The sequence below is a fragment of the Cyclopterus lumpus genome, chromosome 24, assembly GCF_009769545.1.
Source record: "Cyclopterus lumpus isolate fCycLum1 chromosome 24, fCycLum1.pri, whole genome shotgun sequence".
Lineage (NCBI taxonomy): Eukaryota > Metazoa > Chordata > Actinopteri > Perciformes > Cyclopteridae > Cyclopterus > Cyclopterus lumpus.
Genome location: NC_046989.1, coordinates 3,075,139 through 3,088,111, shown reverse-complemented (window position 1 = coordinate 3,088,111; position 12,973 = coordinate 3,075,139). Strand labels below are relative to the sequence as shown.

The following is a 12,973-nucleotide window of genomic DNA, read 5'->3' as shown; positions in this document are numbered from 1 at the left end:
TGGGCTCTGTGGAGTCTGATTGGCTGTTGGGGAACTGCCTATGGTGGGCCCATACAGAGGAGCGAACTGGGCTACAAGAGGCTTAGAACAAACTTCAATCTGAGGCCGGACCCCCACTAGTGTACACACACACACACACACACACACACGCACACACACACACACACACACACACGCACACACACACGCACACACACACACACACACACACACACACACACACACACACACACACATTGCTGTCTCCACCCGGTGATGAAGGAGCCCATTCATGCCTACTGACAAATTACTAGTGAAGCATGAGACTAAAGACCCCCCCCCCCAGTCTCTCCCCCCCCCCCCGTCACCCCCCCCCCCCCCCGTCTCTCCCCCCCCACTATAGACTGTGAGACTTGGGTGTGAGAGGATATCACACGGGACATCGGAGTTATGAAAGGAGCATTATGTTGGGATGTTCTGAGCAGCAACAGAACAATGTCTTTTTTTTTTTACTCTAAAATGCAAAAAAGAAAATGTGGCGCTTGCAAGTTTCACTGTACGTAATAATAATATTATTAATAATAAGAATACTAATAATAATAATGTTACAAAGTGCTCTACAGCAACTACATCTGCGTCCCAACTTTTCTTCACGATGACAATACGATAAAAAAAGGAAAGTTAGGATTACGCAACAAACCAAATAATTACATTCAGGAAATGTAAAAGCAGTCATCCACCAGTCATCCACCAGTCAGGCACCAGTCATCCACCAGTCAGGCACCAGTCATCCACCAGTCAGGCACCAGTCATCCACCAGTCATCCACCAGTCAGGCACCAGTCATCCACCAGTCAGGCACCAGTCATCCACCAGTCATCCACCAGTCAGGCACCAGTCATCCACCAGTCATCCACCAGTCATCCACCAGTCAGGCACCAGTCAGGCACCAGTCAGGCACCAGTCAGGCAGCAGTCATCCACCAGTCAGGCACCACTCATCCACCAGTCATCCACCAGTCAGGCACCAGTCAGGCACCAGTCATCCACCAGTCAGGCACCAGTCATCCACCAGTCAGGCAGCAGTCATCCACCAGTCAGGCAGCAGTCATCCACCAGTCATCCACCAGTCAGGCACCAGTCATCCACCAGTCAGGCAGCAGTCATCCACCAGTCATCCACCAGTCAGGCACCAGTCATCCACCAGTCAGGCAGCAGTCATCCACCAGTCAGGCACCAGTCATCCACCAGTCAGGCAGCAGTCATCCACCAGTCAGGCACCAGTCATCCACCAGTCATCCACCAGTCAGGCACCAGTCAGGCACCAGTCAGGCAGCAGTCATCCACCAGTCAGGCACCAGTCAGGCACCAGTCAGGCAGCAGTCATCCACCAGTCATCCACCAGTCAGGCACCAGTCATCCACCAGTCAGGCACCAGTCATCCACCAGTCAGGCACCAGTCATCCACCAGTCAGGCACCAGTCATCCACCAGTCATCCACCAGTCATCCACCAGTCAGGCACCAGTCATCCACCAGTCAGGCAGCAGTCATCCACCAGTCATCCACCAGTCAGGCACCAGTCATCCACCAGTCAGGCAGCAGTCATCCACCAGTCAGGCACCAGTCATCCACCAGTCAGGCACCAGTCATCCACCAGTCAGGCAGCAGTCATCCACCAGTCAGGCACCAGTCATCCACCAGTCATCCACCAGTCAGGCAGCAGTCATCCACCAGTCATCCACCAGTCAGGCAGCAGTCATCCACCAGTCAGGCACCAGTCAGGCAGCAGTCATCCACCAGTCAGGCACCAGTCATCCACCAGTCAGGCACCAGTCATCCACCAGTCAGGCACCAGTCATCCACCAGTCAGGCACCAGTCAGGCACCAGTCATCCACCAGTCATCCACCAGTCAGGCACCAGTCATCCACCAGTCATCCACCAGTCATCCACCAGTCAGGCACCAGTCAGGCACCAGTCAGGCACCAGTCAGGCAGCAGTCATCCACCAGTCAGGCACCACTCATCCACCAGTCATCCACCAGTCATCCACCAGTCAGGCACCAGTCATCCACCAGTCAGGCACCAGTCATCCACCAGTCAGGCAGCAGTCATCCACCAGTCAGGCAGCAGTCATCCACCAGTCATCCACCAGTCAGGCACCAGTCATCCACCAGTCAGGCACCAGTCATCCACCAGTCAGGCAGCAGTCATCCACCAGTCAGGCAGCAGTCATCCACCAGTCAGGCACCAGTCATCCACCAGTCAGGCACCAGTCATCCACCAGTCAGGCACCAGTCATCCACCAGTCAGGCACCAGTCATCCACCAGTCAGGCACCAGTCATCCACCAGTCATCCACCAGTCAGTCACTGTTTTCTTTGTGAAAACAAAGCCACATGAAATCTATTAAAAATGGTAAAACTATAAAACATAAGTACTCATTTTGCTTCCTGAGGTCAAAGTAACGATAGTGTAGAAATACTTTGTTTCCAGTAAGAAACCTTAATTCAAAGTTTAATTTCCCCCCGAGGATCAATAAAGTTTGCTTTAAAACTGATTTGCTGATTATATTTGTTTTATCAATGCAAAGTTCCTAAAGATTACCAAAATAAATGTAGTGAAGTAAAAAAGCACAACATGTGCAGTACTTGATAAGCAAAGTATAAGTACCTCAGAATGAACTTCAGTAAATTAACTTAGGTTCTTTCTACCGCTATTTGTCTCCAGTAAAAACACAATTATTAATATCTTATTGTAGATGTTTTTTAAATAAAGAGTACATGAAATATAAGCGAATAAAAACGGTGCCTTCAGAATGTGTACGGGCTCCCGGTGACCTCAGAGGACTGGGGGGGGCTTTGACTCTGTCACCGTGGCGATGGAGTCCTCTCCATCGTCACCGCCTCCCGTCTCCATGGTGACGATCCGTCAGGCATTGAGTGTTTTCTGGGTGGAGAGGGGGGGGGGGGATCCTTCGTGGCTCCTCACCTCCTTCGTGGCTCCTCACCTCCTTCGTGGCTCCTCACCTCCTTCGTGACTCCTCACCTCCTTCGTGACTCCTCACCTCCTTTGTGGCTCCTCACCTCCATCGTGGCTCCTCACCTCCTTTGTGGCTCCTCACCTCCTTCGTGACTCCTCACCTCCTTCGTGACTCCTCACCTCCTTTGTGGCTCCTCACCTCCATCGTGGCTCCTCACCTCCTTTGTGGCTCCTCACCTCCTTCGTGAGTCCTCACCTCCTTCGTGACTCCTCACCTCCTTTGTGGCTCCTCACCTCCATCGTGACTCCTCACCTCCTTTGTGGCTCCTCACCTCCTTCGTGACTCCTCACCTCCTTCGTGACTCCTCACCTCCTTTGTGGCTCCCACCTCCTTCATGACTCCTCACCTCCTTCATGACTCCTCACCTCCTTTGTGGCTCCTCACCTCCTTCGTGACTCCTCACCTCCTTCGTGACTCCTCACCTCCTTCGTGGCTCCTCACCTCCTTCGTGACTCCTCACCTCCTTTGTGGCTCCTCACCTCCTTCGTGACTCCTCACCTCCTTTGTGGCTCCTCACTTCCCTCGTGACTCCTCACCTCCTTCGTGACTCCTCACCTCCTTCGTGGCTCCTCACCTCCTTCGTGGCTCCTCACCTCCTTCGTGACTCCTCACCTCCTTTGTGGCTCCTCACCTCCTTCGTGACTCCTCACCTCCTTTGTGGCTCCTCACCTCCTTCGTGACTCCTCACCTCCTTTGTGGCTCCCACCTCCTTCGTGGCTCCTCACCTCCTTCGTGACTCCTCACCTCCTTTGTGGCTCCTCACCTCCTTCGTGACTCCTCACCTCCTTTGTGGCTCCTCACCTCCTTCGTGACTCCTCACCTCCTTCGTGACTCCTCACCTCCTTTGTGGCTCCCACCTCCTTCATGACTCCTCACCTCCTTCATGACTCCTCACCTCCTTTGTGGCTCCTCACCTCCTTCGTGGCTCCTCACCTCCTTTGTGGCTCCTCACCTCCTTCGTGGCTCCTCACCTCCTTCGTGGCTCCTCACCTCCCTCGTGGCTCCTCACCTCCTTTGTGACTCCTCACCTCCTTCGTGACTCCTCACCTCCTTTGTGGCTCCTCACCTCCTTCGTGACTCCTCACCTCCTTCTCCTTCTTCTACTACAAATCTTTTTGCCTCATTTGTACCGCGGCAAAGAACTCTGAGATTCCGTCCGGTGGCGTTTGACACCGAAAGAAAAAAAAGCTTTGAGAGAGATCAACATCTCAGGGAGGTCGATGAGGACAAACGGGGGGGGGGGGGGGGGGGGGGGAATGCTTGAGCTGGAGGCTGAGAAACGAGGAGGAGGAGAATGAAAGTGAAGCGAGGGGGTCAGAGGAGGTCAGGCGCTGTTCCCCTGCAGAGACAAAGTGGTTGCCGTGGTTTCAGCCCAGACCAGCGGGGTTCCTCTTAGAAACATGTACAGTTTGAAGCACAGACACGTGATTGGTCGAGGCCGCGCCACTGGAGCGTCGGTCCGTAGTGTGAACGCAGCGCCGGGCAACGTGACACTTTTTATCAATTCATACTTCTTCTTCTTTTTTACGGAACAGCACTCGTAACGTGTCACACATTTAATTTGTAACAAAAGTTGCCGTTTACAAGTTGAAAGTTTACATTCAACAAACGTGAGTAACTGTTGCTGTATGCAATGTATGTATATATATATATATATATATATATATATATATATATATATATATTATTTTCTATATATTATATATATATATACAATTATAAATAAATATAATATATATCTAATTATATTATTATTATTATAATGATATATATATATAATTAATTTGTTTCTTATATTTACAATTCATTTGCTAATTATATCTTTAATATATTTTTAAGTAAAAAGTACATTATTTGCCTGGAATACATAAGCAAAGTAAAAACTTTATTATTAATATATTCGAGTACATATAACAATGAAGAAACGACATAAAAACACAAATATTGATTTATGAACAGCTAAAGACATAAAGAACAAAACAAACCATTAAATGTAATCAAACAAAACCCTGTAAATATGAAATGATCCAGTTGAATTTGTCTCTGCAGCTCAAAACAAGATGGCGGTTGTGATCGTGCACGTGGGTCTCGTTAAGTCACGTGCACGTTTATATTGACACAAACAGCTTTGCATGTACAGTAAAAAATAAATAAAAATGCGACTCCCTGAGACAAATCCCTCAAGATTTACATTTTTATTTCAATAACACAGTAAACTAATTTTAAAAAGTTTTAAAAGGTTTGATTTTTTAAATGTTTATCACGTATTTATTGTATTTAAGCTGTACAAATGTACTTAATTGTACTGCTATTTCATTAATCATTTATCCTATTGCATTTAAGCTGTCAAATCACATAATATAATTATGATATATCTTATTCTCAATGTTTTATTTAATTGTGTTTTACTACTGTTATTATAGCGTTTAAATCTATTTGACATCATTTCTCAACATCCGCCCGTCGTCCGCACAGCAATACCAATAAAGTTTGATTAATTGACAGTAAAATCCCGTAAAAAGCCCCCCTGGTCTTCACCCCTTCGCCACACACTGGGAGTAGCCCTCGCGGTCCAGGTGCAGCGCCGCACACACCTGGCTGAGCTTACAGGCGCCCTCGCACGCGACGCTGAGGTCGTACGCCACCATGTAGTGAGCGAAGTACACGGCGAAGGCCTCGGAACGCGGCGCCCCGAAGCTCAGGGCCAGACGCAGGAGGCCGGGCGGCCGCAGGTCAGCCAGTCCAAAGGCCTCCGTCATGATGTACTCCAACCGCCAGGAGGACCTTTGTTCCTCGTTGGCTTCCGTCAGGTTCAAGTAGTACTGCCAGATATCCTTCAGAGAGGGAGGGGGGGAGAGGGGGGAGGGGGGGGGGGGGAGTCTTTTGAGTCTTTTTGAAAGCCAGAAGCCGTTTTTTGTGTATTGATTGACAGCGTGATTAATCATCGGGAGGGACTTTATTTCTTCTTCACTCTTTTTTTCAGTTTGAACTGAATGGAGTCAACATTTAGAGCGTCTCTCTTCTGCATCTTTTAATCAAGCTTTCATTGGGAAATAAGACTTTTATTTTCCTGTTTTTTAAATAAAAGTTCTCTTTACAGGCTGTTGTTTTTAGAGATGTCCCGAGAACCTTTTTCTTTCCTTCCCGATACCGAAGACCCAAACTTACATATCAGCCGGCATACCAGTGCATTGAAAAAAACATGAATAATAATATCTATTTCCTCCCTCAAACAACTGTTTATCACAAGATAACATTTGAACACATCAAATTTAAGTAGTATAATATCTTAAACTTACTTTGCAGAGTACTCATTTTCACTAAGCGGAGCATGAACGCATCATTAACCTCAATGGAACCTCCTGCTAGCGTTAGCCGTTAGCTCCGTTATTTAGCTGCTGACGGCTAACAGCTAACGCTAACTTGCTTACTTCCTCCTCCTGATTGGTTATTCTCAACGTTATCAGAACGAGGTCCACTGGAGTGGTTCCTCTAAAAGAGCTCGATAACACCATCCGGTTCAGCTAGCAGGAGGCATTTCGGACACATCGGAGCCGCGTTGTTTGAATATACTTTGGCCTTCCTTTGGGGCGCGTAGTGCCACCAAATGTCTATAAGCTCCTCACCAAGACGGCGAAGTCCTCGGTGTTGTACAAGTAGGCGCGGAAAGCCGGGTTGTTGGAGTACGGCTCCAGAACGTGTTTGATCGGCGTGACAGCCGGAGACACGAAAAGAGAATTCACCGGTTTGCCTGCAGAACAAGGAAAACACAAACGAAATATAAGTGAAGGCGTCTATCGTATCCCTTTTTTAATAAACAAGCTTATTTAAAATAACACAGTCAGCAGATCCATCTGTTGTTTTTATTTGTTCCTCGTAGACAGTTTCTCACATCAGATTCTTACAAAACCACTTTGTTTGAGAAGTTCCAGTCTGTTGTTTGAGAAATACATGGAGGTCATAAACAATCTCAGAATCAATTCTTGTATTTCTGGAACTAAATGCGTCCCTCAATGCTGTTTCTTTGACAGAAGATAAAACGAAAATCTCTTTAATTAAGAGCTTAGCATTGACTTTCAGAAAAGACTGAAAAAGTCTATTATCTTCATTTAATTCACGATCAAAACGTGAGGACGGTCAGAGCTTCAGAGAACATCTGATTTACAGTTTTCCTCTTCAACAGAATAAACAATGAAGCTTCCTCTTGTCTCCATGACAGAGAAACCTTCGGGTCACAATAGGAACATATTAAACACAGTCCAATGTTTCTGCTGTGAATATAATACAAAAAATTGCAAAAAGGCCATTTTGGATAAATCATAATCACAATAATCATTTGGAAGCGCTGTGTCCACCATCAAAGTCCATTTGAACAATAAGAGAAGTGTTTCACCGTGTCGGTCCATCAGCACCATGAAGCTGTCGCGGTGGGTGTGGCCGTAGAAATGTCCCGCGATGACGTCACTGTGGTCCCTGAAGATGGCGACCAGCCGCTCGTTGTGGCTCTCTCGTAGGGCGGGGGTGCTCCTGGCAAAGGGCAGGTAGCCCACCGGCACGTGAGCTATGATGTACACCTGGAGCAGGAAGCGAGTGCAAGTGGTTCTTTCACTGGACTCACAACCTTTTGATCCACGTGGTTCAAGACAGCAGATGTTAGATATGTTCTCCCACAGATGATTAATAATCAAAAAACGGACCCCAAGTCCGTCCAATCAGAAAAACCTTTCTAGCTTCCAGGTTTATTTTCTGGGGTATTCACTTGAAGAGAAAATGCCCTCAAGCAAAAGGTCTAGAACGCCAGAATAACTCGTCTCTCCGACATGATGCTCATCTGAATGCACACATTTGATTGGCTGAGTAGCATCACGTGAAAAGATTAAAAAAAAACACGAATGCAACATGGTCCCGTTTTGGGTTTCCAGTGCCGTAAAAGCTGTAATACTAATTCTCAATCATTTATCGGTTGTAGGTCCGGATCCCTACTCGGCAGCTCTGCTGTACATCTTGATGATGTCACGGATATTTAGATAATTCTCGTAACGTTTTATGAATATAATGGTCAACAGAGATGAGTATTTTTAGGGGGGCGTCGGCGTCGTATCCAGTTCTTATCATCTACACACGTGCCTTCTCCAGACTGCGGGCAGCTTTCTCCAGAGTTCTCTCCAGCCACTCGAACTGTCCAGCGGGGTCGGTCATGTTCTTGGTGGCTTCGTTCGGGCCGTAGTAGAGGATGGTGTTGAGGCTGAGCACCCGCAAACCGGGCTTCACCAGCTGGGAGTAGAAACCCCCTGCAGGAAGAGAACAAAGACCCGACGCCCACTTGAATAAAGTGCAACGCGCTGAACAAGCCGCGATGTGACAGAAACACGTCACCTTGAGAGAGTGTGAGCAGAGCTTCAGTCTGCAGCCAGGGTTTCCACAGCCGGGCCGCAGCTTTGTAGACGGCGTTGGTGGAGCTCGACATCTGCAGGTCTTTACAAACATCTCACACACAAGGCAGGTATAATGAAAAACACTCCTCGAATTAAATCCCATTTTAAAAAGGCAGTATTTAAACTATTTTATCTAATTGCAATCACCTTCTGGGGTTCTTTTGCAACCAGTGAACAAAAGTGAGGAGTGACGCCATATACGTCTGGTAATGACATGTCCATCACCTTGTAGCCTACTAGTACTACCATGGCCTACTGGACTCTGAATGGACCATAATGTACTAAATGAACATCACGCTGTATTGAAGAAGACTTGAAACTAGAGATTGAGACCAAAAACTAATGTTTACAATGTTTACTGAGGGAATAAATCAAGAGAAGTAGAGTCATTTATATAGACTTCTATACAACCAGAGGAGTCTCCCCCTGGTGGTCAGGAGAGAGAATGCAGCTTTAACACATGAAGCATAGACTTCTATACAACCAGAGGAGTCGCCCCCTGGTGGTCAGGAGAGAGAATGCAGCTTTAACACATGAAGCATAGACTTCTATACAACCAGAGGAGTCGCCCCCTGGTGGTCAGGAGAGAGAATGCAACTTTAACACGTGAATCATAAACTTCTATACAACCAGAGGAGTCGCCCCCTGGTGGTCAGGAGAGAGAATGCAACTTTAACACGTGAATCATAAACTTCTATACAACCAGAGGAGTCGCCCCCTGGTGGTCAGGAGAGAGAATGCAACTTTAAAATGTGAAGCATAAACTTCTATACAACCAGAGGAGTCACCCCCTGGTGGTCAGTAGAGAGAATGCAGCTTTAACACATGAAGCATAGACTTCTATACAACCAGAGGAGTCGCCCCCTGGTGGTCAGGAGAGAGAATGCAACTTTAACACGTGAATCATAAACTTCTATACAACCAGAGGAGTCGCCCCCTGGTGGTCAGGAGAGAGAATGCAACTTTAAAATGTGAAGCATAAACTTCTATACAACCAGAGGAGTCACCCCCTGGTGGTCAGTAGAGAGAATGCAGCTTTAACACATGAAGCATAGACTTCTATACAACCAGAGGAGTCGCCCCCTGGTGGTCAGGAGAGAGAATGCAGCGTTAACACATGAAGCATAGACTTCTATACAACCAGAGGAGTCGCCCCCTGGTGGTCAGGAGAGAGAATGCAGCTTTAACACATGAAGCATAGACTTCTATACAACCAGAGGAGTCGCCCCCTGGTGGTCAGGAGAGAGAATGCAGCTTTAACACATGAAGCATAGACTTCTATACAACCAGAGGAGTCGCCCCCTGGTGGTCAGGAGAGAGAATGCAGCTTTAACACATGAAGCATAGACTTCTATACAACCAGAGGATTCGCCCCCTGGTGGTCAGTAGAGAAAATGCAGCTTTAACACATGAAGCATAGACTTCTATACAACCAGAGGATTCGCCCCCTGGTGGTCAGTAGAGAAAATGCAGGTTTAAAACATTCCTGCATTGGCTTCACCTCCAATCTTTTCTCAGCGCTTGCCCTCCGATGACCTCAAACAAAAGGTACCTGTGGCCAGTAGTCGTGGTTCCCCAGGGCTGGATAGACCGTCAGGTTGGGGAAGTGTTGTCTGATGGTCTGGGTCATGTTACTGATCACCTGGATCACTGTGTCCGTAGAGAGCTCGTCTGCAGGGACATGAGGTGGACTGTCACTGGTGGAGAGGGAGCAGAACGCCCACGATCAGATTCAAGCGAGCCGGACCGGGTTCCCTCGTTCTCTCGGTTCTCCTGACTTTGTTTAAATTCACTGCTAGAGAATAAACCAATAAGAGCAGGTTCAAAAAGGTTCACCACTTGTTTTATGGGGAATTGAAGATGTGAAATGTTGTAATAAACCAAAGTTAAACGTGTTACTGCAGACTCTAAAGACCTTTGGCAAAGAGAATGACTTTAAATGAGCCGAGTAAAGTATCTGATGAGTCGGTGCTCAGCTGTAGAAATCAAGGAACAACCCTGATTTCTCAACGCTACTGTACTTCCTTTGTTCTTAAAATAAATAGTGAATTCCACCGTGCGACGGAGTCACGCGACAGAGCCCGACAACAATAGAATAAAGCAAATATCTGCCGACGCAGGAACTTAAACTACTAAATAAAATAAATAAAAGACTCCCCGGGGAAGGGGATTAAGTGGCGAAGCGTTCTCTTCAGCATGTTCAGCAAACCCATGAATTCCTGGCTTTGCTGATCAGCTCACAGTCGTTCTACTTCCTCATCGGAGTTTCCAAGAGAACGGTTCCTTAAGGTACTCTTCACAGCTCTCACTCGTGTTCGGAGGCCTTTGAAACTCAACTGTGGACCATCAGTCTGGGAACATGAGGTTTGATGGATAGTTTTGAGGGTATTTGGGATTAAACCAACATTTGGATACATATTGAAGGGAAAAGCCAGAGGTTCATCAAAGCTACAGTTGGTTACTAGAATAAAACACATCTTAGTCCCAACTAGTGACTTAGTGGAGACCTTGTACACTAAAGTAAATGATCTTTTGGTTGTAATTGTCCCTTTGATTAATAAACAGCACTCTTTTAGCCCAGTTGACCCTTTTCTTAACTCCATTTTTTTATGTTTGTGGACCTTTAATCATCGTGTTTTACGTCTCTTTGATCCACGCGGCCTCGTTTCAAAGTTTGATCGGCGCTCACGAGGTTCTTCAGCAGTGATTGACAGCTGTGTTTAGAGACTCCTCGGCTCCGATTGGTCGGTTTCCTCTGGTGGAAATGCCCTGAGGAGGCAGAGGAACCGGTTTTTCACAGATTATCTTGTACAGTGTGACAGGAAGTGATTTTCATACCGACTGCAGCTTTCAAATTATTCCAATGCATCATGCGGGGTTTTTATTAAAAATCTCGGCTGAAAACTAATAACCTTTCAAAATAAAAGCAACTCCCTTGAGGAAGTGAGAGCCTCCAGAGTGACTCCACAAAAGCTTCCTCAATCTGCAACTCTCAAACCTCAAAGTGGTTTTAACATTAAATGACACACACACACGCACGCACACACACACACACACACACGCACACACACACAGACACACACACCAGGTTATGAAACTACTGTAGAGCCACAGATAGTTTGTATGAGATGATTATTTTCATGCAACAAACAAGGCTTGAACTCTCCAAGAAGAAGAAGAAGAAGAAGAAGAAGAAGAAGAAGAAGAAGAAGAGAGCAGTAAGACCCCCCCCCCTCCCCTCATGAGGGTACCGACCCGGTCCATATGATGAAGTCCTGTGGCTGTGTGAGCGGCGCCATGTGGGCGAAGGCGGACTGGATGAGAGCGAAGGGAGAGTCGCACAGGAAGTCCCCGAACGGGCCGGCGTGGGAGGCGGCGGCTCCTTTGGAGGAGGAGCACACCTTGGTGGGGTCCGGGGCCAGGTGGTAGGAGGGGTCCAGGTGGAGGTCAGTGATGTGCCAGAACCTGCCTGATAGATGGAGGTGACAGTGAACCAGAAGGAGGGACGAAGACATCAAAAATATATATAGAATATATTTTGCCCAATTGGGGTTAAAAATGTGTCACGACAATTTCATATTGTATCTCTCTGATTGCATTCAGTGTCTTTTTGAATGCTTGTTATGCACTAATAATAAGCTTAATAGGTTCAAATGTATGATACTTGTATGAAAGGTGTATAAGACGAACTCCAAACCTGTTTTGTAATTAAAAACAAACACCAGCGGCCCATTTAAAGTATATTTGAGCATAACTCCATTTAAAAATATCTCCTTTCTCACGTTTCTTATCATTTGCAAAGAGAATTGTGACGTTCAACATTTAATGTCCTGCAATAATCCACAAAGTGAAAAACGTTGTGGATTATTTATAGTAATAATATAGTATAGGTAATGATATATTAGTAATAATATAGTATAGGTCTTACTTTGAGATATAGTGTGACATCTATATTTAGGGAAATACTGACTTTTGTAGCCAAAAGTACAGAACATATTGTTTCCTCTACTACATATTGTATATCTTGGTTCATATTGCATATCTTGGTCCATAATGCAGACTCCACGCTCACCTGTACCCGGCAGAGAGCCGCTCCCAGCGGGCGCCGCCCCGAGCGGAGCCGCGCCGCTCAGCAGCAGCGCGACACACACAAGCTGCTCCATGTTTATCGAGTTATTAAGATCATCAACATAAGGCATACTTCTCTGTAATAAACAGGAAGTAGCCTCCGGTGGTCATGTGATTCTTCTGGAGCTCAGGGGGCGGGGCTTATGGAGACAGAAAGTCTGCAGGTACTCAAATACTGCAATCAAGCGTCACGTCAAGGTACTTTTACTCAGTTATAGTTGACAAATTAAGACTTTACACACAAAATATGTGACAATCTTTTAAGATAGCTGTCCTTATTATAGATTTAACAACCCGACGAAATATAAAACTGTTAGAGATTTGCTCCACTTTGACCACCTACTGTATTATATATTACGTATGTCTACTTGATTAATATTCACATTGCAGGGC

At 46.5% G+C, this 12,973-nt stretch overlaps 1 protein-coding gene across 1 annotated transcript; it reads right to left on the bottom strand.

Moving 5' to 3' along the window:
* Positions 1 to 4,881: 4,881 nt before the first annotated feature.
* On the bottom strand, positions 4,882 to 12,665 carry smpdl3a (sphingomyelin phosphodiesterase acid like 3A). The gene is made up of 8 exons (XM_034528345.1): positions 12,525 to 12,665; positions 11,708 to 11,921; positions 10,005 to 10,149; positions 8,394 to 8,484; positions 8,145 to 8,308; positions 7,411 to 7,591; positions 6,644 to 6,768; positions 4,882 to 5,851 (listed from the first exon to the last, which is right to left on the bottom strand). Exons 1-8 carry the CDS (start codon positions 12,649 to 12,651, stop codon positions 5,552 to 5,554), a joined length of 1,347 nt encoding a protein of 448 aa, XP_034384236.1. The 5' UTR covers positions 12,652 to 12,665; the 3' UTR covers positions 4,882 to 5,551.
* Positions 12,666 to 12,973: the final 308 nt, after the last annotated feature.